This window comes from Sorghum bicolor, chromosome 9, assembly GCF_000003195.3.
Source record: "Sorghum bicolor cultivar BTx623 chromosome 9, Sorghum_bicolor_NCBIv3, whole genome shotgun sequence".
NCBI lineage: Eukaryota > Viridiplantae > Streptophyta > Magnoliopsida > Poales > Poaceae > Sorghum > Sorghum bicolor.
The window spans coordinates 54,326,926-54,351,248 of record NC_012878.2 but is presented as its reverse complement, the minus strand read 5'-3'; the positions used below and the strand labels follow the sequence as shown (position 1 = coordinate 54,351,248).

Sequence of the window (24,323 nt, the reverse complement as noted above, 5' to 3'; positions counted from 1 at the left end):
GTAAATAGTTGACAAGATTTTATGTCCCCTGTTCCCTTGAACTGACCAACACTACTTTTTAGTCATGGAACTGTGTTTTTCTCTGATAACAAATTAACATCAGCATAAACCTTTTTTCAGCCAGCCAAACAAATCCCTCAAAAAAAATAATGATAGTTTGGAATTCACCGTCTAAATGAAATATTTAGAGCTCATGAAAATATCTCTAGATCCTGAAAAATAGAGTTAGATCTAGAAACTGAAAAAAAAAATATCCAAAAAATTCTAGACAAATCCTAAAACGCTCTAATCCATGTATAAACGAGTTCTTGACATATCCATGTGCCCCATTTCGTGAGATTTGCCAGCTGTTCCATCAGTTGAGACCCATGATAGATACGACTACTATCAGTCATTGCAGACAACCAATATTGGTTTGCAAAATTCGAGATATATCAAGTATATGATCTCATCATTCAATGACTAACAACAAGACTTAATAATAAAACAAAATGAACAGCATTGCACGGTGGTCGATTCTTCCAGTTGCCACAGGTTCAGCTCCTTCACCGGTTGCAAAATACAAAGCGTTTGCCACTGAACATCAGATCAAAAAACATCTTATTGTCTATCAATTTACTGTTTCTCTGATGGTGCAGGATATAAAAGTTAGAAAAGCTTTCACTGTGAAACACAAGAAAGCTTCAGAATGCAAATAATACATCCCTTCTGCTGTTTGCAGTTTGCACACCTTACAGTGCGAGCCAACTTATTTGTGTGCTCGTAATGCTCCGAAGCAAACCTAGCAGGCATCCAGATCCCTGCATGGAGGAGGTTTCGGCTCTCCGAGCAAGGTGGTGTTCCCCCCAGCAGGGCCACAGTTTTTCCGCTCTGGGTGTTGTGTGCCTCGCTGGAAAATTATTTTGATAACCAAAACAGTACATTGACCAGTGAGCAAAAGAGTTGTGGTTAAACATAAAAAAGGATCAAACCAACTAAAAGCACAATTGAAATATCCAGTGAAGTTAGCTGGCACTTACAGGGGGTGTTTCGCCTCTTCTCAGCATCTCAACAATCTCAACAACACGTTTCGGAGTGAGGTCCTCCTGCAAAAGAAGGGAGGCACAGAAAAAGCTCAGAGTTATGGCGCAGTTTTTTTTGTCAAGTCATCTTTTTTTTTAAGAATTACCCAGTACAACACAAACACACTCACAACGCACGCACACTCACCCCTAACTTAGCAATAAACATTATTTGTCATGTTGTGTATGTTTTTATGTATTGAGTACTTCTGTTGCATGGAAATAGCGTTTAAGAGCATATAACAGACTAATAGGGAAACAAATAATGACAGCAGCAAAGTGCCAATTCATGCAAGTAAACTTACATAGTAGTTGTATGTGTAACCCTCTGAGCCTTTCGAGTAGTCAGCCACAGCAATCATAGGAGCATTCACACAGCAACCCTGCAAATGCAACAGATATGATTAAAAAAGGTGCATTCTAGTTCCCCAAAATAAAACAAATAAAATAAAAATGATTTCTACATATGAACAAATAGAAATAGCTAAAGTATTAAAAACCATTCATTGATGAAACATTAGAGACTACTGCTGCTAAACATTTAAAACACAACTAAAAAGGTGCAATTTGAAGGCATCTGTGATAGCATCTCATAAATATGTAGATCAAATTACCATGCACTCCATTTCTCCAACAGAAAATAAACCATCACTGGTCACCTCTGCAAAGGCAACAAAAATGTCAACAATATTGCAGAGAAAGCATGAGACGCTCAGGCTCAGAGGACAATGTTGGTGGTAACCAATCAGAAAATAGCACCCTTAGTTAACAGGAAAAAGTGTTGTCAATAGTAATACAAACCATTTCGTTTAACTCCAAGGTGCTCCAACAATGTATCTTCAATTTCGCGTGAACCACGAATCATACAAGGTGTAGTTCCACACACCAAAAGATGGTATTTACCAACCTAATAAATGATACAAAAATGAAAAGGTCAAAAGCATAACACAAGTACTAGTGGGGGTAACGATAAAACCGAAATAGGCAGTAATGCATCAAGATACCTTAGTGCGGTTAAACATTGTGTAAAAGGTAGCAACTTCATATACCCTGATTGGTGCAACTTCGACGATTTTAGCAATCTGAAATAACAGAGAAAACACTGTCAGAAGTACAGAAAAACATAGGAAATTAAGTTTTCCAGACATGGCGACAACAGTGCGGAAACAGATAATAACACAATCTAACATAATACATCTGATAAGTGTGTAACATAACCGCTTTTAATACTTTCAGCTATTCACATGCTATGAACATAATTATATATGAATATTTATACAGGAGATGTCGACTTCCATTGATGCAAATGTGCTTGTTTTTTATTGGTCATCAATCCCCATTTTCGAACACTGCACTCAAAATTAAGGCATCTACCAGCACTTGCACATTCAACCACAACACAATCCATTTCAGGTCCTGGAAAAACAGCTGCCTCATGGAAATCATAATTTTTATGTGCTGGAATATATATAGTACATCTTCCCCAACTTGCTTGGGACTAAAAGGCTTTGTTGTTGTTGTTGTGGAGTAATTGGCCAGGAATAAAAACAAATATTCTTCAATTCAAGGCAGAGCTACTTCCTGTACAGAGGAATAGCTACAGAGCTTTGTGTAATTCTTTTGATTTTCTTTGTTTTGTTTTTTGTCTCTCGGTCACTTGTTCTATATATATTTATCAGTAACGGGAAACCCCTCCTGTTGCCTAAAAAAAGGCATCTTATTTTCTGGTAGCATAGTTTTGTTTTTCTGCATAAGGCGAGGCCAGGATAATATTGTATTTATCAAATGGTGTTACATACAAATGTTGTGTACTCTACTACTCTACAAGATGTGACTTCGTTCTCCCCTGTCTTCAGTAGACATTAGATTTGAACATTAAATCATTGTTCTACTCATAGAAGAAAGCTAATACACATTGTAAGTGTTGGACCATCGATAACAGGCTAACAGCACATAGACTAAGTTTGCAGTAGTTGGTTTTATTTTTGTACAAGAGCTAAGGTAACTCTTGGAAAGAGATTTGTCAGGGATAAATATAATTGACACTGCTCAAGTCATTGGATAAACCTGTCACCTAATATGTGCATGTTATTCCCATGTGCACCTAGACAAAATTCAATAGGCAAAAATGTAAAAATTCCTGAAGAATCGGATAGGGTGAAGATTATCCTGGAAATGATAAATGACAGCAGCTGTAACACGAAGCAAGGATCAATCAAGGAGTTTCTGCTATATATTACAACTGAAATGTAACTCTGTAAGCGCTTCAGTGAATGAATGCATAACTACAGGTCTGTAAACAAGTTCATCATGTTTATTTTTTCAAATGGGAGATAACAAAACACATTGAAATGTAGAAAATAGATAGTTGTCTAGTTTTTACATAGTAGAACTTACAGCATCCATGGCTGCAACTGGCACCCATCCACCATGCTGCTGCTGTGCAAGATCAAGCAGCGGAATAATACCAGATTGCTTGTAGTTGCTTGGATAGTGAGACAGAATCTCATTGACCTGAACCAACATCAAAACATAAAATTTAAAGTGCACTGATAACAAGGTCCATACTATAAATATTAGTTGCATTCACCAATCACATTATTAAGTCAACAAGATCCAACATTAAGCAGATCGCCATATTACATATGCCCACTGGTAAAGTGTTACATTACAAGGATATCTCCCTCTCATAAACCAACAATCAGCTCAAAATGAAAACTTCATCATCCAAGCGAGTCAGTCAATCCACTAACATCAACGTCCCACTGGAAATGCTATCCTCACTACCATATCTGAGACAATGAGGATCCAAACAAGGTATGAACAACATCTGACATAACCAATCCAAACCATGCCAATTTACCCTATTGAGTAGAGGTATAGGCGAATCACAAACGAAGGCAAGGGTAGTCAGTAACTCAGTACCTTCTTCATATTCGCCTCCGAGAACTCCCATTTCATGTCCGGCTTGTTCTCCGGCGAATCAAGGTGCTGCAACAACAACGGAAAACGTCAACTCAGCTGAACTATCAACCACCAACCAGATCAGGCAAACACAGGGGGGGCGGATCCGAGGAGTGCTCACGTAGTTAAGAGCCGTGGAGAAGGGCCTGGTGCTGGAGACGGAGCCCCTAGAGGCGGCGGCGGAGTAGCCTGCGGCAGCGATCTGGAAGGGAAATTTTCCGCGGAGGAGATCAGACGATTAGTTTGGGGAAATGGTGGGGGCAGGGGTTGGGCAGAGAAGAGGACGACTAACCGGAGACGAAGCTAGCCGGCGGCCGGCGGCTTCCGACGCAGATGCGGAGGCGAGGCCGAGAAGGCGGCGGGCCGCGAGGCGCGCGGCCGGTGGCAGCATGGTGGCGTGGCCGGTGGGGGAGGCGACGGAGCGGGTGGTGGTGGAGGTATCGGCGTGTGGCCGCCTTGCGAAGCCTGCGAGGTAGGAGAAGAAGCGACCCGTCTTCCACTCTCCGCTGCATCGCTAAGACACGAGCCCTACAGGCCCAATGGGCCAGATCTAGTTGTCTGGCCCCATTTTGAAATTGGGCTTAAAATCTCTGGGCCGTGGCAGACTGGTAATGTAACCAAGAGCACTCTGGATCCACTCCAAGAGAGAGAGAGAGAGTACTCTGGGTTCACCTGAACTTTTCAATGATTTTTCAGGCTTTGTTTAGTTCACCTCGAAATTCAAAAAAATTTCAAGATTTTCTATCACATCAAATCTTACGGCACATGCATAGAGCATTAAATATAGACGAAAACAAAAACTAGTCACACAGTTTAACTATAAATCGCGAGACGAATCTTTTGACTCTAGTTAGTCTATGATTGGATAATGTTTACCACAAACAAACGAAAAGTGCTACAATAGCGAAATCAAAAAAATTTTGCATCTAAACAAGGCCTCAGTCGAGTTTTAGCCTTCTCGGGTGTTTACACAGTCTCTTTCTAATTTTTATAAAGCATCTCCAAGAGTACCATATTTCTCTTCCTGATTCTTTTTTTTAAGATGAAAAAAATCCCTCTCCAACAACTCCTAATGTAACTTTGGCGTAGTCGCTGCCGCGCGGATACTCCAGTGCGTATCGGTCGATCAATCTAAAGGTAGAAGGGTGTGGGAAAAAAAGAAATAGAAAAGGATTCCTGATACAAATGTACGTGAGGGAAAATATATAAAAATGGTTACGATAATTTAGAAATAGTATAGGATTCGTGGTATAAAATTTTCTTCTATATTTTAGGAGTGAATTATTGAAAACGCTCGGTGATGGCCTTTTTTTTCCCAATACCTTTTCAAGAGTTGCAAGAATACATGCTTTTAAGAGAAAAAAAATAGGATACTCTTGGAGATGCTCTTAGCGGTGAAATCATCTTCCCTTTCCCTAACAATATACAATATCTTATGAGATTAGCTATGAATGCATGCTATATTTCATTATCATCACTCTGTTAGATCCTTTTTTTTATTAGTTATGGTAGGATCATCGAATTCGAATCGAGACGAAGAATTATCTAAACCACTTTCGTTCCTTAAATTCTACGGAGTGATACCCTTGCCCCTTCAACCTTAGTTCTTGTAAATCCGTTCAGGTCTGTGTTTTTTTCCTTTTCGTTTCAAGCAATGAGTCAATGAATATCGGTAATTGGATCTTCATCCAACCATCTCTAGTTGAGGTATTATTTTTGTCCTGCCTTGGGTCTTGTTTGGATACCCATGTATCTATCTTAAATTCCACATCAACCCACTTCAAAGCACATATAGATTGAGGTAAATACATGGACATATAAACAAATTCTTGTTGTTTCTTCTTCAACACCCACAAAACTCCCGATGCTCGCTTCCCCGCTTACCACCGGCCCCCTCCATCCTCGGCGGCGTCCTATAACTGAGTCTGCTTCCGCTATCTCCTACCACGCTAACCCCCACCTCTCCTTGGCTCAATAGTTGTCCTCCGGTGTCCATGGTTGGCAGCGTCCTTACTGCTTCGCCCCCCATACCTATAGCCTTGTTTATTTCCACCCCCAAACTAAAATTTTTTCAAGATTTCTCGTCACATCGAATCTTACGACACGTGCATAGAGCATTAAATATAGATAAAAAAATAACTAATTGCACAATTTATCTGTAATTTGCGAGACAAATCTTTTGAGTCTAGTTAATCTATAATTAGACAATAATTGTCAAATACAAACGAGAGTGCTACTGTGACCCAAAAATTTCAGGTAGCGAACTAAACAAGGCCTATGTCATTTGCCTAGAGCCCTGGACTGCCTAGCTCCCCAAGCCCAGACCCTTTTCTATTCTAAGCCCGCCAAGCACAAGCTACCCGACCCCAAATCCTTCATCAGTGAGGAGAACAACGCCTGAAATCATTCTCGATTTCAGGGACCTGTAGTATATTAGATGTGGGAGTGTTTCTTGAAAAAGCTGCGATAGTTGATCTCTGTTTAAAAACCCACTTATCCCATGATCAGCCTCATGAATTTCAGCCTTTCAGGTGCTCGATTATCTTGGTGTGTTCCATAGCCTCGAATGAAGCTAGGCGCCGGATTAAACTCTGTTTCAAGAAAGACATTGGAAACATTAACACACTGTCTGTCTCGCTGCCAGATACTAGTACGAAGAAGTAGCACTGCTCACATGAAGCAGAGTTCATCAGTTTTAACATGGTGATTCTAGAATATCCTTGTCCCATTCCATTCCCATACTCGGCAACGAAATGTAAGGCCTTGTTGAGTTCCGAAAATTTTTTGGGTTCCCGAACTGTAGCATTTTCGTTTTTATTTGATAAACATTGTTCAGTCATAGAGTAACTAGGCTTAAAAGATTTATCTCGCAATTTACAGGTAAATTGTATAATTAGTTTTTATTTTCGTCTATATTTTGGTGCTCCATGCATGTGCCGCAAGATTCGATGTGACATGAAATCTTGAAAAGTTTTTGGTTTTTTGGGTGAACTAAGTTAGATAATAAATGACACTGCCACACTACTATCAAACTCCATACAGTACTTCATCTGTGCAGCTTCATCGTGCCTTCATCCATACATGATACTTTGTCACAACCAGAATTTTAGACTTTTTCTAGTGAGGTGGGCTTCTTTTAGTGTTTTAATATTCAAAATTTAGTATTTCTACTAAATGTCTTTTAGTGAGATTCACATGTGTCATGACTAATTATAGTTTGTTATTACTACTTAAAAATACTAGGAGAAGTCTACTATTTTAGTAGGTTGTTTTGATTTTTTTTGTACATAGACTTTATTGTGTATTTAAATGTATATCTGAAACATAGCAAAATTGATATATTAGAAAAAACAAAATAACTTATAATTTAGAACGGATGAGTAATGGATAAACCAACTACTGCTAAGTACTTTTTTTCGAGATCGGGACTTCACCCTACTACTAATTAAGTACTCGTCATTACGTACCATATCTGAGATGCAACAACTGAGTTACGGTCGCATACAACCATGGCTTGCTTCGTCTGCACCCACGCATGCACAGATCGATCGAACTCACACACGGACTACAATACACGGGGTCAGGCTGAACAAAAATACAAGTAGCTAGGAATGATCGACGAATCAGCTAGGTAGATTATTTCAGAGCGAGAGGCCGGAGTCCTCGTCCTCGTCGAGCGTGGAGGTGTAGACGGTGTAGAGGGACCAGATGAGGCCGAAGACGCCGAGCAGGATCCACCCCAGCAGGTTGTTGCTGAGCCCCAGGCTGAGCCCGGTGCCCTCCGTCGACATCCGCTCGTCCACCAGCGCCAGCGCGGGCGACGACGTCGTCATCGCGCTCGCCGCGGCCAGAAGCGACGACGCGGCGCCGCCCGGAGACGACGACGCTGGCGCTGCCTTGCCGTTCACGCTGTTCCCGCCGTCGACGTCCCGCTGGCTCGGCCGCCTCGAGTCGGCGGCGCCACACCGGTGCACCTGCTTCTCGCCTCTCACCCTCAGCTGCGGCAGCCCTACAGTGGCGCACACACACACACACACACAGCAACCTTACTCTCTGCAGCTCTGCTTACACGCCGCGCGCCCGGCCGGCAGATGACTGACGGCCGGCGCCGCAGCTAGCTTATCTTGCACCAGATCCTCCCCAAGACGACGACGAGCTTTATATATACGTACCTTGAGCCTGAGACGGCCTGGCGACGGCGGCCGCGCCGACGAGGGTGGCGGCGCTGATGGTTGCCATTAGTTGCTCCACTCTCGCTGGGCTAACTGACGGTCTCGTGCCTGCTGTGTCTAGATTGCAATGCAATACAAGTGGTGATATTCTCCGGTAGGCGCTCAGCCAAATTGGTGCCACTCAAAGTGTGGCTGGCTGGCTGCCAACGGCCTGGTTATCCATGTGTACATATCCTCTACAGCCAGTGAGTGCTCGCCACGTAGATCCACCGATTCTCACAGGAAAACGAGCTGCACCGTCGACACGGAAAAAAATTTAGTGGGGTACGGGTACTCACCGGACCGGCGCCCGGGTGGCTCTGGCTCCTGGAAAAAAAAAGGTGTAGATTCGCATTGTTTGTTTGGCTGATAAGTCATGATAAAAAGATATCGTTGTCTAATTTATTTTAAAAAAATACTGTTAAATGATTGGTAAATTTAGCTAATAGGCTGCTGCCAAACCATTCGGTGTCTCAAGAAATTTATCGCAGGGTCAGGCGTGGTGGGGCTCCTCAATGGCTGAGGCGTGATGCTGATTTCTTACGATACTCTAAATTAAACAATTGAAAACTCTACTTCCTAGCCGTGTGACTACACCTAATTTTTTTCACTCCGGGGAGAACTCAGCTCGGCTGATTGCCTCTATCCGCTGCCCACCCAGCTGATTGCCATATATACTGATACACGGTTGCCTGCACTAGGCTCATTCTTAGCAGTAAAAATGTGGAATATAGTAAGGTCTCTAAATACAAAATATCATCTAAAGTTCATGTTTCTCTTCTCCTTTTCCGATCTCGTTCTCTTCTTGAATGCTAAGGCCTTGTTTAGTTCCAAAAAATTTTACAAAATATGAATAGTAACGTTTTCGTTTGTATTTGACAAATATTGTCCAATTATAAACTAACGAGGCTCAAAAGATTCGTCTTGTCAATTCCGACCAAACTGTGCAATTAGTTTTTATTTTTATCTATATTTAATACTTCATGCATACGTCTAAAGATTCGATGTGACAGAGAATCTGAAAAATTTTACAAAATTTTTGGGAACTAAACAAGGCCTAAGATTCTCCATAATGTTTGCCCGAAGTAGCATCAAAACAGGGGAGAGGGATTGGAGCCTTGCTGCACACGATGTAGCTAGTGGTGCTAGCTCTTGAAAAAAACTAGGAGTCACGCAACTTCTGAATGTGGTTTTGTACCCTTCGAGGGCATATGCTCTCACCTTCAGAGTGATTGGATTTGCATTGAGATGTGTACGTCCTCGATGACAGATTTAACTTTACCCGCAACTTCTTGCCTCCATATGCCTACTTTCTTGCTTCTCTCTACAACACCAGTTTACATCAAGGACACAGATATGGTGAGTCCCATAGCGATGTAGACGTCTCAAGCATGAAGTATGCTTTCTATAGTGGCCTTTGTTTTTTTATTTTGCCGACACCACTTGATATTGTGGAGGGCCTAAGGGTTCACCACGATGACACCGATAGTAAGTTGATATGGAGGATGAGTCATTCAGGTTGATGCGATCACCACTCGATATTGATTTGCTTGAGATGGACGGTAAACTTGCCATCTGCTATGGTCATGTTTACTTCTAAAATATTTTGCAAAATAGAAATAGTAGCAGTTTCGTTTGTATTTGACAAATATTGTCAAATCATGGATTAACTAAGCTCAAAAGATTCGTCTCGCAAATTATAGGTAAACTGTATAATTAGTTATTTTTTATCTATATTTAGTGCTTCATGTATGTGCCGCAAGATTCGATGTGATGGGAAATATGAAAAATTTTACAAAATATTTTGGAAACTAAACAAGACCTATGTATAGACTATGCATATGATTGTTACCCTAGGGGTGACCGTACTTGTTTCATTTGGACGGATTGCAACAACAAGATTATAGAGAAGTATTTTCTCCATTTTAAATTCTAAGACATTTTACCTTTTCTAGATTCATTGGCAAAAGCTATAAATCTAGAAAAGTCAAAACGTCTTATAATTTCAAACGGATAGAGTTGAAATGACATAGTCCAAGAACTAGTGCACACAGCTAGAAAGAAAGCCTCGCCTACCATTGGTTTCTCGCCTGCCAAGTTTTTTCAAAGGGGTTTAGAAAATTGTTAGGTTTCCTATTGATTAGAAATGGTGAACATCTTCTGCTTCGTCTCATGTTTGTGTTTGTAATAATTGTGAACTGATGTCTTTTGTTTAAATAGGTTTGAATTCCCAATTTATCCATTATTTGGAAAAAAAGTTCTGTGTGTTTGTAATAATTGTGAGTTTATGACCTTATTTTGTTTCGCTGAAATTTGGCTTATGCTAAAATGCTGTGAGAGAAACATTGTTCGTTCGCTTTGTAATAATTCTGAACTTGTTTAAAGAGGTTTGAATCCCCAATTTATCCATTATTTGAAAAAAGTTCTTTGTGTTTGTAATAAATGTGAGTTTGTGACCTTAGTTTGTTTCACTAAAATTTGGCTTATGCTAAAATATTATGAGAGAAATATTGTTCGTTCGCTTTGTAATAATTGTGAACTGATGTCTCTTGTTTAAAGAGGTTTAAATCCCCAATTCATCCATTATTTGGAAAAAAAAGTTGTCTATGTTTGTAATAATTGTGAGTTTGTGACTTTATATCGTAAATTTGACTTATGCTAAAATACTGTGAGAGAAACATTGTTCGTTCGATAAAAAGTATTTATTACTAAAGTAGTGCAACGGAACAAGGCATGCTCTTCTCATTTCCATTATGTATTTCACTTCCCACTGTCCACTTCGCATGAAGGCAGTTTTTTAGGGTGTACATGTTGGGCATTGTTTATCTATACCGTTGAATATGCATCGAGATGTGTGAAACAGTGGAGAGAAGTGTGAACACAGTTGAGAGAAGTGCAGCAGCACGAATCTCAGAGCACATTTGGATGGTCCAGATAAGCAATGCTGAGCATGTACATGCTGCATTGCATTATTGCACTTCGCATACCTCCGGTCTGTATGCCTCTGCATTTCTCAATGTCGGGCTACTGGTTAAGTTTTATTGTCGTCCATAAAGTTTTCAATTTTCTTTGTACCAATATGTTTAGTCAAAAAATTCTCTAAAGTTGAGTGCATCTGTTCTTTAAGAAACTGAATTGCACAGAGCAGTATTGATATGTCTGCATTCTCACTGCTTCTGACTTCCAACAAACTGAAGTTGTGGCTCTGGCTCACCGATATAAAGTTACTGTTCTGTCTATGTTCCATCATAGTTCTTTATGCTTCTCCATAGATCATTTGAGAAATTTGTTGTACATCAATACATACCAAAAAAAAAAATCCTCTGTGTTTTTGCCAGTTTTTGGTGCCCATGAGAACTATTGAGTTCCAATCTAGATGGTTCCAAATGAAGTCCAACATATAAAAGAGTGGGGTTTTCTTGTTTCTGCTAAAACTACAAAGATTTAGAAAAGAAACTGTGACTGAACATTTTAGGGGCTGGTTTGCATTGCACCATTGAGTGAATAACCCATATATTTGTAACAGAAGTAGAACTAACAAAAGGACTCTATAATACCCTGAATCCTACGGTGAGGCAATGAGACATGTCCCTCTGTAACTCTTTTGTACTCTCTCCATTCTAAATTACAAGACATTCCAAAAATTTTGAAAAGTCAAAATATCTTAAGTTTAACCAAAATTATATGATAAAATAATAATATTTATTATACCAACTAAGTACCATTAGATTCTTTATTAATTATTTTTTCATAGTATTATCCATTTGATGTCATAAATCTTTATAATTTTCTCTATAATTTTGGTTAAACTTGATATGCTTTGACTGTCTAAGATTTTTGTAATGTTTTATAATTTAGAATGGAGGGAGTAATGTCTTTATTCAGTTCTGAAATCAAAAATTGCAAAGTGGAAGGAAAAACAGACTTGGACAAGTCATTTGTTCCCATCTCCTTTCTATATTTCTTTATAATCTCAATATATTTCTTGTTATTTCGTCATCTCTTTCCATATTTCTTCACCTTCATTCAAGAGTCCCCATCTCCTTGTATATTTCTTGTTATTTCGTCACCACGGTGCACTGGTTCATTATTGGAGCATATAATTCCTGCGTTAATAATGATTTCACCCATTTGCACCTATTTTTGCACTGCATCTAATACAATTTAATAGTCCTTCCATTGATATATTCAACACTATGAAAAAAACAACCATTTCAGTTGACAAGCGAGACAGGAAGGAATACAAAATACACTGACAGATAACAGGGTTGGGATTGCAATATATATCTCTACTTTCAATTCCAAATCGCAAGTAGCGCACATGTCAAAATTTCACTAAAAAGAACTAGAATTCATTGGTGGACAAACGTTCCTCCGACAAAGCACTAAATGCTAAATAACAAAGCCTTATCCAATAACAGATTGCAGCAGGGCCAGATAACTTTGACGCAGACACGAGCATGCCCTCGGATTCTTCACTTGAGAGGGATGAACCTGGAGGAATGGGTAGCACCGATACCGGGCCTTCCGTGCTTGACGGGCTTGTAACTGATGGAGAATTCAGCAAGGTAGTGCCCAATCATCTCAGGCTTGATCTCAACCTGGTTGAATGTTTTCCCATTGTACACTCCAATTACGCTACCTATCATCTCTGGCACAATGATCATGTTGCGCAGATGAGTCCTGACAGGCTCGGGCTTCTCACCAGCAGGTGCCTCCTTTTTCTGTGCATGTACAAAAGTAGAAAATGGGTTAATGGCTTAGCTTTTATGGTCTCAAAGCAATAGTGTAGCAGAGAAAATACAATTTAGAAACAGTGAAACAGCTGCAAACAATAGCATTAGCAGTAGAAATTGAGAAAACAACTTATCTTAAGGATCAAATGAAATCAGAATATGCAGAAAAATGTACAGATAGGTCATAAAACATTCTCAAGTCTACCAATTCTACTCATTGCTATGGGTAAAACAAGGGCAGATATACTCTAATTAGAAAATATCATTGTCATAGCATTCCATACAACAGGAATAAGAAGTTAAAAGACTAGACAGACTATTCCGAACTACTATATAGCTTAAGCTCCATTGGACGACTCTGTAACATGCATTATTTCAAGTACTCATAAGAAACTCGTCATCTGAGCCTTGACAAAAGACTAGCACAGCTTACATCTTCTAGGACCAACCTAACATTTATGCTATATCAACCACCAAATGTATCATACAATTGAATTTCACAACTGATAAATCGGTATGTACTTATAGCAACTGCATTAAAAGAAAATCAACCTTCCGCTCAACAAATAATAACTCCATTTCAAACATTAAGTTTAACATTAGCATTAAGATCATGCAGTTGCTATCAAGCATGGTACTGCACTTATAGTAAAAGTGCAAAACATTATATTTCCTACTAATAATCTAACACTGTTTGCTGCAAAATCATTGATGCACCTCAAAGTCAACCATCTCTACTGCAAGTCTGAAGCAGGGTTTTGCTGGAGTATCGAAAAAAAAATACGGAGTAGAAACATTTCAATTCTGCTGACCATTCATTCTGTGAACAAAACACATCTGAAAGCCCACAGAATCTTAAAAAGTAGGATGACTCCACATGTCCATATCATCCTTAGCTGCTATATGCATTCAACATCTAGACTAAAAAAACACACATTCTAGCATCCCAGCATTAAACTTACAGAACGCAATGGGCAAGATAACCAAGCAATCTATGAAACAAAATCGCAGAGAGGAAGGGAATGCATTACCGCCGTGCGCAGCCTCTTGATGAGAGCCATCGGCTTCCTCTTCAGACCCCTCTGGAACCTAAATCAAAAAACATACCCAAAAAAATGAAAAACAATCAAAACAACGGGAAACACTCAATCCTCCAGCACGGAATCCCGTCGCCAACAACACCATTTTTCTGGTGCAAGCTAGCGCCTACCTTCTGCGGGCGCGGGCGGGGAAGAGCTGGACGAGGTCGTCGGTGGACATGTCGAGGAGCGCGTCGAGGTCCACGCCGCGGTAGCTGTACTTGCGGAACGTCCTCTTCTTAGGCTGCCCCGCGGCGGCGACCTCCGCCTCGACGTCGACGTCCGCCTGCGAGGCACCATCACGCGCGGAGAGAGGGGTTAGTCAGCTCAGCGGCAGTGAAATGCGTGCGCGTTGAGGGTATTCGAGGGAGGGTCGAGGGTGCGAGCTGTGGCCACTCACCATGGCTGCGGTTGGTTGGAGCCGAGGCGCGGCGGGGCAGTGGCAGTGGCGGCGGCGGCGGCGTGCTAGGGTTTGCGGGAAGAGGCCAAGGGCAGAAGGAGTGTGGCCGCGGGTATATCAGGTGTTCTAATCCGCTTGATGATGGGCCGTTGGAAGTTGCGAAGGCCTTCGACGTCGGACCACCTGAGCAAAGGAGGCCGTACTGTTTGACGGGAGCGGCCCACAGATTCTACAGTTTCCAGGCCTAGCAGGATATGGCGGTACGGGCCGAGCACTGGAAAAGAAGAATTTTTTTTTCCATTTTCCAGTGAGAGAAGGAGGCCGCTCACGTCGAAAGAGAGGAAGAATTTTTTTCTTTTGTGATTGTTTGAATATAGAAAAAAAATTATAAATTGTATTTGTAATTATGCTATGAAATTCAGGCACCCTTGAAAATTGCAATGGTCCACGACACGTGGAAAATCAATTTTCCCACCGCTTAGCGTTGGACAAATTATATCGCGCAACAAAATGGGCGAACAAACCTTTGAACAATAATAATTTTTTCATACGGTCTTCAGTATAAAAGTAATAAGGTATGTGAAGATACTTCATTAAAGATCTGTAATCTCATATAGCTACAACTTTTATATGAAAATTATTTTTAGTGTGGATGCAACTTTTACGTCCAACATGCAACATGCAGCTATTTGTTTTATTAGAAATATATCGGAATTCCAGACCGTCGTCATCTGACCATGCATCAGCTGAACTGATATATAACACAACCCTTTGTTCTTTTACGACAAGGCCAGTCACTCAAACAGATGCTAGCACGGATACTTTACGCTAGCAAACTTTTCTGTAACTGTACAAGCATTAAATTTGCGGTGCAAACACATAGGAATCATTTTAGATAGCATACTCATTGGAATCCTAAGGCCTTGTTTGAATGTAATCGAATTTGTATCAATTTACATGTGTTAGGTGGAATGGAGTAGAACTAGAATTAAATTCCACCCCAACACATGTGAATTGAGGTGAATTCGATATCATCCAAACAAGACCTAATGAGAAATTCCTATGTTTGAAAAGAAACAAAAAATTGAATGTTGCATTACATGAAATTCATCTTTTCCCCACTTTTGGGATGATGCACCAGTAAGACAGCAGCTACGGCAATGCAGGATTGAAGCGTGCCTCGTTCCTTTCGATGGCAGCCTTGAGCTCCCCCTGCGCCGATGCCCTCAATGGCGACATGACCAGGTCCTGCCATGCTGACGACGAGCCTCCTGTCGGTTGGCCGTCGGCGTATAGCTCATGGACGCAGTTGGCCTCCTCGTTCAAACTTCTTAGTCTGTCCAAGCAGCCGATTTCTGCGGGATCCACCAGTAAGCTGCTCTCGCCATCCTTCCATCCTATTAACTGCAACACGGGATCGGCTCTCAACCAACTTGACAGTAATAATAATAGTGGAAGTTGGCGAGCATGCTTGGAAGTTGGAACACAAGAACATGCTGCAGGAATTTAACTATTCCATGCAAAATGCCTGATTTTTCCCCCTGAAATTCATGTGTCCTGAAATGGTTCAGTTTTGTCATGTTAGTTCACCAGGTTAGCTGGCTCACCTTAGGAACACCCAAGGTGTTGGTACTGTAGAGCCTTGCGTTGTCGACAAGGCTGCAGTAACTGTTGAAAGCTGTAGCAAATCGCTTGTGAGACTGCAGCTGCGACTTCACCCTCACTGCTCTCCCAGTGACTACAGCTCTCCTGCAAATTGTAAACTTTTAGTAGTGCACGTTGCATGTATTAGGCACCATTTCCCAACATATGACCGTTTCAATGCGAGAAAATCAGAGCTTAATGCATGACAATGTCTGAATGGGTAGAATGTTAGTGGCAGTGGCTGATTTTGGCATGGATTAAGCTATGAGCTGCACCTGATTCCCCTGACAACTGCTAGATATGCATCACAGACCACACCAACGAGCTCGATCCGGTAAGGCTTCCTTGCTGGTACTTCGTTCTCCTCATCAGTATTAGAGTCCTCAACCGGCTCCCAGTACTCCTCAGTTATTGTCCCATCATCTGTTACCTTGTAGCCACGTCCCATGCGGTAACGCTGCCTGTGCACAGCCCTGGCCATGGCTATCGTTTGCTGCACGAACGGTTCCCAGGACAGAGTGCCATCCATGATCACATCCCGGCCTTCGTTGAGTGCAGTGACGAGGAGCGAGGAGGCTGCATCCAAGGATGACTGGTGCACCTGCATCGTGATTGTGGATCATTGAGGTATAATTTTAAAGGCTGTAAACATCTGCAATATGTGGAGGTGCGAGATCATGATGTATAAATATATATTAATGTGGAAATTAGTTGTGTTTTGGACTGGTTACTTGTTTCTGATTTCTAGTATGCCTGCAATGCGCACACAAGCTTGGGGTTTCTTTGAAAGTCTAAGCCATGCAATATTGAATGTTGCAGTATTATGCATTTCGAGTTTTTGACTAGTTAGCTAGTGGGCCATATTGCATTACTGGTGATACTAATACTATTGTCTTTCTGATAACAAATATGGTAAAAAATATTACCAGCTCTGCTGTCTGCAGCATGTCATTGTGGTGGCCTCTAGAGCTAATGGCTCGGTAGATTACATCGGTTTCCTTGAATGCATCTGCCTCCACAATCACTGAATTCGCTGCTGCTCCAGACCAAAATGCTCTGTGAATTAAGAAATGCATACCAAGATGATCAACATGTACCTATATCCAGATACTGATAGTACTGTATAAGGTGTGCTCTGTCTTCAGGATTGTTTTTTCCTTCTCAATTCATTCTAACAACATTCATTTTCCTACATTCCAATGTGACGAAATGTGAAGATTCAAAAACCAAATCAACATATTTTCCATTCTCCATGAAACTAGAAATGTAAGATGATCAACACAATTTAAATGGAAAATGAACAGAATTTGAATAGTAGAAATAATCTACTTAATATACTTACTCCTTAAGGATATCTTTAAGTACAGTGCTCTTGCCAGCTCCCATCCCACCACCCATCAGAAGTAAAACCGGGCTGCGATTGCAGTGTGCTACTGGAACCATCACATCATTCCGTGGAGAATCATCACGGCTAGATAGTCCTATGGCCTTCAGTTCCTCCACCAATGTGGAGAAAAACCTTGTAACCTTCAAGTTTCTTGTCACTCTCTCGAATCTCTGTTCCCTATTTTCAGTGGATAATCGGACAATCATTTTTGTGTGGAGGAGCAACAGTCGTTTGCTTGTGTCATCCAAACAGGAATGCGCTGGATTAGATTATTATGCACGCCTTTTCTAATAAAAACCATCGACAAACTAAATTATATGTATTTATACGATTAGAATCCCTTCTTTCCTGAATTCCGCTACCACAGAACCTAGACACTACAGAAAATGAACACAATGAGCACACATGTCCTGTAGCCTTATTACTTTTACTAGACTCTTACATTTTTTGGTGGGAGACCTAATGCCCGAACTCAATTTCAATCTTATATAAATTAGCATGCTTCAGTTTGAGGAAAACAACTACATTCTCATTAAAATCAATGTGCCTCTTCAACTGCGTTGTATTGCTTTTATGTTTAGTAACAGGAATCACCTAATTAACCAGCAACTATGCTAAAAAACAGCAACTTATCTGAGTCATAATATAACATTTTTTCTATCAGAGGCATACATAGAACATGGAAGAGTAAATGTATGGCTCTACGAGTAATTGAAGTGACCTGACTTGGCTATAGCAATGCTTATCATCTAATTACATATGACTTCAGAAGATGTAGTTCCTGCTGAAATGCCCATTTTGCAATCTGAAGATGTCTAGCGCCATGTTAGCATAGTATTTTACTATTTGGTCAGATGAGAGATAGTATACAAGTCAGCAGAATGAATAGTTAAGATCCAAGCAAGGAGTACATCAAGGAACATGATCCAGCATTAACAATAAACAGAGATTCTCAACACATATGGTAAACAATATAATTTCATTAATGACACTCCAATCAAGAGATCACATGGTTTAACTAATATGTAAAGTACAAACCACTTATAAAAGTATTCAAGGGGCATTTGGGAATTTCAAGTGAACGAAGGATAATAAACATGTCAAACCGAGCAAATAATTAAGATTCAAGCAACTAGTACATCAAGGAATGTGATCCAAATTTAACAACAAACGAGAGATTCTCAAGACATAAAGTAATCAATATATTTTTCATTAATGATACTCCAGCCAAGAGATCACATGGTTTAACTACTACCTAAGGTTGAAGTAGAAAGCACTCATACTGAAAGTAATGAAGGGAAATTTGGAAATCTAATGTGAATAGAGGGAATGAGCATAAGTAGCACAACATCAGCCACTTGGCAGACAGGTACTATGCATAAGGATGGGTAATCACCTGGTGGCCTCTAGCACAAAATTCTTGAACTTTCTTTTAGTCGCACCTTCTACCGTGAGAACCTGTCGATATCACTACTATATCAAGATACAAAATATAGTGTAAGGAGAGTTTAACTAGGACTAGGAGCCAACATGAGGTAAATTTCAAAACCCACTGAACCCCGCTTACCTGGGTAATTATGTAAGTGGCATATTTCCAATGGAAGGAGAAGTAGCCAACTATACATTTGTCAAGCTCCTCGATAAACTTCACAATCAGGGGTTCAGGATCCACGTTATTCTGGAAGAATGCAAAAATATTCTCTTCATAGCCCTTGTTCTTCCTGAGATAATCGTAAGCTAGCGTGCACAGGTGGGGGCATTCCTTCACATCGTCAAAGCCAATTTGCCTAGCTGAAAACGAAAAGAGAATCAGCATTTTCTCATCGATGCAGACAGGTCAAAAGGGTAAGCAGACAGTGCAGGTCCCAAGACCACAAAAACAGCATATATATAGCATAAGGTGCGAAAGCTCCAACTCCAACCACAGCCAGTCAATCGCAAAGAATATGTCGCATGTGGAATCTAGATCTTGAGTGTGACATGCAAGCGACAGAACCATGTATAAGCAAGTTGGTTCTACGCAAATCTCTCCACGGAAGCTAATAATTTACACTAGTTAAGATGCTTCTGCATTGGTATTCAGAGCCGTATCCATATACCTTGGGTTGGGCCAAGTAAATAAATCAAACAGACGTGCGAACCCCAAGGAGTTACCAAATTAGTCAACATGCTTCCATCACTGTTCACTAATCACTAGTAGCAACGATATACCATGGATGGAATTCACATCCGAGCAGCGTGCATCGGCGCATGAACCGAAACTGAAAAGCAAACGATATAAAGGACGGAACTCAAATCAAAACTTAACCACTTGAAATTCAAATAGCACAGCCAATCCACAGAACTCGATGCTACCATCAGTCCATCATAGTAGAAAGGAAGCAGGAACAGATTTGGGGGGGGGAGCGTACCGACGTAATGCGAGAACCTCTCGAGCTCCTGGACGCGGCTGGAGGGGGACACCAGCATCCGCGGCGCCAGCAGCTCCGCCGCAGAGCCCATCGCCTCGTCCCTCATGCCGCCGCCACCCCCTCCTATCCTCTCCCACCCGACAGGCGGGCAGGCGGGCGGCGTTCAGGGCTCAGGAGGCCGCGGCGGTCGAGCGCGACGCCAGGCGAGGTGACGACGCGGTGCGCAGCAGGCCGCCCAGGATCATGCCCCCGCCGGTGTCAGGCGAAATGGGGTTCGGCCGCGGTCTCCCGGGCCGCCAATCGTTCCGCGAGATTGGTAGGGCGACAGTGGCGTGGGCCAGTACCGCGCCGCACGGAATCCAGGGCGACGGCTGTGGACTGCACGGCGCGCGGGGGGGCTGTCGCGGAAAAGTAGGCGAGGAGCGCTGCGCGACTCGAGGTGGAGGAGGAGGTGGGAGGGGGAGGATCAGGCGCCGGGAGCGGACAACTCGGTTCGCTCGCGGTCGTGGACTCGCCCTCGCTGCCTCGAGTCCGCTCACGCGCGGTGGTGGGTGGCGGACGGACGGACTGGCGCCTGGCGGTAGCAGCAGGAGGCAGCAGCTCGCAAAGCGCCAAGGGTCAACGGCGTGCTGGCTGCTATCTGCATCTGCTCGTGCTCGAGTCAGCAGCTCGACGCTTTCAATTCAAGCGGTGGGCCGGTGGCGGTCCCGCCCCGCCGGACCATGCCATCCATCCATCCACGCTTGTCTTTGGATCGGGGTGGTCACGATATCAACTGCTCGCCACCGCGCCGGAATGTTGGGCGGCCACCGCGCCGGAAATGTTGGGCTTATCCGCGTACGAGTTTGAATGGTGTTGATATGCCGAGCAGCCTCGACGCCTCATTTGTGTTGGTTGGTTGGTTGGGGCCTTGTTTAGTTGCAAAAAATTTTACAAAATTTTTCAGATTTTCCGTCACATCAAATCTTTAGACGCATGCATGGAGTATTAAATATAGATGAAAATAAAAATTAATTGCACAGTTTGGTCGAAATTGACGAGACGAATCTTTTGAGCCTAATTAGTCTATGATTGGATAATTTTTGTCAAATACAAACGAAAGTGCTAAAGTGTCGATTTTGCAAAAAATTTTGGAACTAAACAAGGCCCGGGTATCGCTGGTTTGAGTGCGTGCAGGCCCAATTTTAGTAAGACTTTGTTTAGCTCACCCCCGAAATCTATATATTTTTTAAAATTTTTCAGTTACGTCAAATCTTATGATATATATATATATATAGAGTATTAAATATAGATAAAAAATAATTAATGTATAGTTGAAAGGTCCAAATGGCTAGAGGGGGGTGAATAGCCTATTTAAAATTTCTACAAACTTCACTAAGCAAGTGAGTTAGTAAAACAAATGGCGAAGCAATTCTAGCACTAGCTCAACTAAGCTATGCAAGCCACCTATACAAACTAGTACAAGGCTAAACACTAAAGCACAACAACAAGAGAACTAAGCTAAACAAGCTACACAACTAGCAAGGTATGCACAAAAGTAAAGGAGAGGTGAGTGATTGTTATACCGACGTTGTAGAGTAGAAATATAGCCAATCAATCAATCACAACAATGAGAAAATCCTCGGCAAGAAATGACACAAGATTTTTTACCGAGGTTCACTTGCTTCCCGGCAAGCTAGTCCTCGTTGTGGCGATACACCCACTTGATGGATCACGAGCTAATTGGCAATCCAAAGCCAAACCCTCAGCGGGTGGCGCACATCCACTCACAAGATGGGGATCCTCCAAGCCACGAGCAATCCACTAGAGTAGCCAATTGCGATCTCCCGCGGGGAAGGCTCAAGAACCCCTCACAAATCACTTGGTGAGGCTCGAAACAATCTCCAATCACGAGCTCAACACCACCGCTGCTCCAAGCCGTCTAGAGCGTCGGGAAACACCCAAGAGTAACAAGAAATCCGCAGCAAACTCAAGAATCAAGTGCCACTAAATGCAACTCTCAAAGCAATGCACTTGAATCTCACTCAATCTCACTAGGATGAGCAATCAAGCAAGGAGATGAGTGGAGGGAGTATTCTCTAGCTCAAAGTATGTCTCAAGTAATCAAAATGTGCAAGAGTTTTCCTCCCAAAGCCGGCCACCAACTATTTATAAGCCCCTCAAGAAAACTAGCCGTTGGCTGTTTTCACTGGGCTGTAAACGGGGGCACCGGACGCTACAAAGTGAGCACCGGACGCTCGACTCCCTGCGTCCGGTGCACTGGAGTTGGCCACGTGTCCTCTTTGAATCTCGCGTGTCAGATCCTAACGGCTACCTGCAACACACCGGACGCTCTGCAAGTCCACACCGGAGCACCGGACTCGTGCGCAGAGAGTTTGTCAAACTCGCGACCTCACCGGACGCTAGGCACCGGACGGTCCGGTGCTCACCGGACTCGTGCGCAGAGAGGATTGCAAAAACCCCTCACACCGGACGCTTACCACCGGACGCTCTCAGAGTGCGTCCGGTGCTTAACCCTAGCAGGGTCAATCTCACCGGACGCTAAGGCCAGCGTCCGGTGCCTCCGCACTCAGCGTCCGGTGAGTGTTTCTTAGTGAGAAAACACTCCCGTGACTTCTCTAAATTTCCCACCGGCGCAATAGAAAATATACACTTATTTTTCTCAAAAGCGCCGAATCCCGCCTCGCAAGCTCGGCGGGAGGGAGAGAGGAACCCACACCCCTCTGAACCTTAGGAACTCCACCTCCTTTGTAAATGTGCTAACACCAATAAGTGTCCACCACCAAAGTGCAAGTGTGTTAGCTTTTCACAAACATTTTCACCAAAGGAGTTAAGTTAGCACTTTACTTGATCCTAATGCATATGCTCAAGATATGGACCTAGTAGCACTTGATTCGAGAGATGACCGTGATTTCCCCTCTTGATAGTCGGCTATCTATCCTAAACCCGGTCAATCACTTCTGTACTCATCTTAGACCGGCAAAAGTAAAACCCTATGTTTATACCTTTGCCTTGATAACTTTGCTCCTCGTCTATCACCATGATCTCCACTTCATGCTTCATCCCTTTGTGATCGTGTGGCCACCTTTCCATGCCACCATGCTCCTTCATCACATGTGTTGCTATGCCTAACTCAAGTCACTTAAACAAAAGGCATTAGCAACTTGGTGTCATTAATTACCAAAACCAAACTTGGGCTTTCAATAGTTTATCTATAATTTATGAGATAAATTTTTTGAGTCTAATTTATTCATGATTAGACAATAATTGTCAAATAAAAAAAATACTACAGCGTCAACCCAGGTCTAACTACGACGTTTATGGTAAGAAGAACGTATGCTACGATTAGGATACGCGGCTTGTTTTCACTTTTCACACATGGATGAGACGACCATGGGTAGGGGTAATACTCAACGTTTATAGAATAACCAATTCTTCTTGAGGATGTGAAACTTTCAATCAACAAACGGTTAGGGAAATGGGATTAGTTATTGATTGGCTAGTTTGAGTGCTTTTGGGTCTGTTTGGTACAACTTACAACAGCTTCATATGAAGCTGTTGTGAGCTGTTTTTTTTTTGTCAAACACTTATTTATAAAACAGTTTTATAGGTGAAACTGTTATTCTTCTCCTCTTACAAAGATATGAGTTGAGATGAAGTTGAAAAAAGTAGCTTATTGCAGCTCTCTCCCTAATTTCTCTCTCTCTCATGTATGCATGAAGTAGTTGGTGAAGCTATTTTACCAAACACTTTTTCCAATACAACTCAGCTTCATCTAGAAAGTTGCTTAGAGCATCTCCAACAACTTGGTATTTCAACATGCTATCCTACCAAATTTGCTAAAAGCATAAAAATCCTCCACCAACAACTCCTTATCTCAACTTGCTAAATTTCCCAAGTTGCTATCCAGAGGTTTCTACTGCCGAGATTTGTCAAGTTGCTATCCCGAGCGCAACTTGTTGGAGACACATATTCTTTTACCAAATGAGCGGGTCTCATCTGTCATCCTCTATTTTTACCAAGTGAGAATAGCAACTTATTGGAGACACATCTTTTTTTCTTTTGCTAAACAAATTAGCAACTTGCTATAACTCAAGATTTGACAAGTGAATTTTACCAAGTTGTTGGAGATGCTCTTATGAAGCTATTTTTAAAAAAAAGTTTTACTAGTGAAGTTGAGTTGTGCCAAACAAATCCTTTGAGTTTAAAAAATATCTTTCAATTTTCTGGTTAAATGAGGCAAGGTGCAATGGGCTGTCTTCAAAACCAATGATATGGTCCCCGCGCGTACCAATCTAAACCCTCACCAACAATCTCAAGACTATCGCAAGGCTCTCTGGTAGGATTTGGGTTTCTCCAAAAACAGAGACCTAGGGAAGAGCCATGTTTTGGTGGCTTCAGTTTCTATCTCAAAATAGCTTTGATTTCAT

The 24,323-nt window shown here is 42.0% G+C and overlaps 4 protein-coding genes across 6 annotated transcripts; all 4 read right to left on the bottom strand.

The window, feature by feature from the left end:
• LOC110430556 (NADH dehydrogenase [ubiquinone] flavoprotein 2, mitochondrial) lies at positions 373–4,516 on the bottom strand. Of its 2 annotated transcripts, XR_002447902.1 has the most exons (11): positions 4,318–4,516; positions 4,147–4,227; positions 3,987–4,052; positions 3,459–3,575; positions 2,066–2,143; positions 1,863–1,968; positions 1,676–1,722; positions 1,367–1,444; positions 1,020–1,085; positions 731–889; positions 373–576 (listed from the first exon to the last, which is right to left on the bottom strand). XR_002447902.1 is itself a non-coding variant. In XM_021448340.1 (10 exons), the coding sequence occupies exons 1-10, from the start codon at positions 4,414–4,416 to the stop codon at positions 782–784; spliced, it is 846 nt and encodes a 281-aa protein (XP_021304015.1). In that variant the 5' UTR covers positions 4,417–4,516; the 3' UTR covers positions 400–781. The 2 variants fall into 2 exon arrangements, 1 of the variants encoding a protein (XP_021304015.1); XM_021448340.1 differs by having other exon boundaries at positions 400–889.
• LOC8080091 (photosystem II reaction center W protein, chloroplastic) lies at positions 7,365–8,396 on the bottom strand. The gene is made up of 2 exons (XM_021447078.1): positions 8,198–8,396; positions 7,365–8,034 (listed from the first exon to the last, which is right to left on the bottom strand). Exons 1-2 carry the CDS (start codon positions 8,262–8,264, stop codon positions 7,667–7,669), a joined length of 435 nt encoding a protein of 144 aa, XP_021302753.1. The 5' UTR covers positions 8,265–8,396; the 3' UTR covers positions 7,365–7,666.
• On the bottom strand, positions 12,434–14,578 carry LOC8080090 (40S ribosomal protein S15). Its single transcript, XM_002440001.2, has 4 exons — positions 14,452–14,578; positions 14,183–14,337; positions 14,004–14,061; positions 12,434–12,960 (listed from the first exon to the last, which is right to left on the bottom strand). The coding sequence occupies exons 1-4, from the start codon at positions 14,452–14,454 to the stop codon at positions 12,712–12,714; spliced, it is 465 nt and encodes a 154-aa protein (XP_002440046.1). The 5' UTR covers positions 14,455–14,578; the 3' UTR covers positions 12,434–12,711.
• LOC8080089 lies at positions 15,209–20,700 on the bottom strand. Of its 2 annotated transcripts, XM_021447972.1 has the most exons (9): positions 19,894–19,995; positions 19,582–19,743; positions 19,050–19,273; positions 18,879–18,940; positions 17,438–17,659; positions 17,022–17,151; positions 16,371–16,696; positions 16,059–16,200; positions 15,209–15,855 (listed from the first exon to the last, which is right to left on the bottom strand). In XM_021447972.1, exons 2-9 carry the CDS (start codon positions 19,649–19,651, stop codon positions 15,604–15,606), a joined length of 1,428 nt encoding a protein of 475 aa, XP_021303647.1. In that variant the 5' UTR covers positions 19,652–19,743; positions 19,894–19,995; the 3' UTR covers positions 15,209–15,603. The 2 variants fall into 2 exon arrangements, with proteins under 2 accessions (XP_021303647.1, XP_002440045.1); XM_002440000.2 differs by lacking the exon at positions 19,582–19,743 and having other exon boundaries at positions 19,894–20,700.

Bases quoted from the DNA above. Each gene is read 5' to 3' on its own strand.
- LOC8080089 (XM_002440000.2), bottom strand. From the start codon at position 19,999: ATGAGGGACGAGGCGATGGGCTCTGCGGCGGAGCTGCTGGCGCCGCGG. The intron at 17,152-17,437 runs GTAAGTATATTA...CTTAATTCACAG, and splicing joins CTTAAAGATATCCTTAAGGA to AGCATTTTGGTCTGGAGCAG. The intron at 16,201-16,370 runs GTGCAGCTCATA...TACAATTTGCAG, and splicing joins GCAGTTGTCAGGGGAATCAG to GAGAGCTGTAGTCACTGGGA.
- LOC8080090 (XM_002440001.2), bottom strand. The intron at 14,062-14,182 runs GTAGGCGCTAGC...TTTTTGATTTAG, and splicing joins CCCGCCCGCGCCCGCAGAAG to GTTCCAGAGGGGTCTGAAGA. The intron at 12,961-14,003 runs GTAATGCATTCC...GTACATGCACAG, and splicing joins TCAAGAGGCTGCGCACGGCG to AAAAAGGAGGCACCTGCTGG.
- LOC110430556 (XM_021448340.1), bottom strand. From the start codon at position 4,416: ATGCTGCCACCGGCCGCGCGCCTCGCGGCCCGCCGCCTTCTCGGCCTC. The intron at 2,144-3,458 runs GTAAGTTCTACT...CTGTTATTTCAG, and splicing joins CAGTTGCAGCCATGGATGCT to ATTGCTAAAATCGTCGAAGT. The intron at 890-1,019 runs GTAAGTGCCAGC...ATAATTTTCCAG, and splicing joins GAAGAGGCGAAACACCCCCT to CGAGGCACACAACACCCAGA.
- LOC8080091 (XM_021447078.1), bottom strand. From the start codon at position 8,264: ATGGCAACCATCAGCGCCGCCACCCTCGTCGGCGCGGCCGCCGTCGCC. The intron at 8,035-8,197 runs GTACGTATATAT...GCGCCACTGTAG, and splicing joins CAGGCCGTCTCAGGCTCAAG to GGCTGCCGCAGCTGAGGGTG.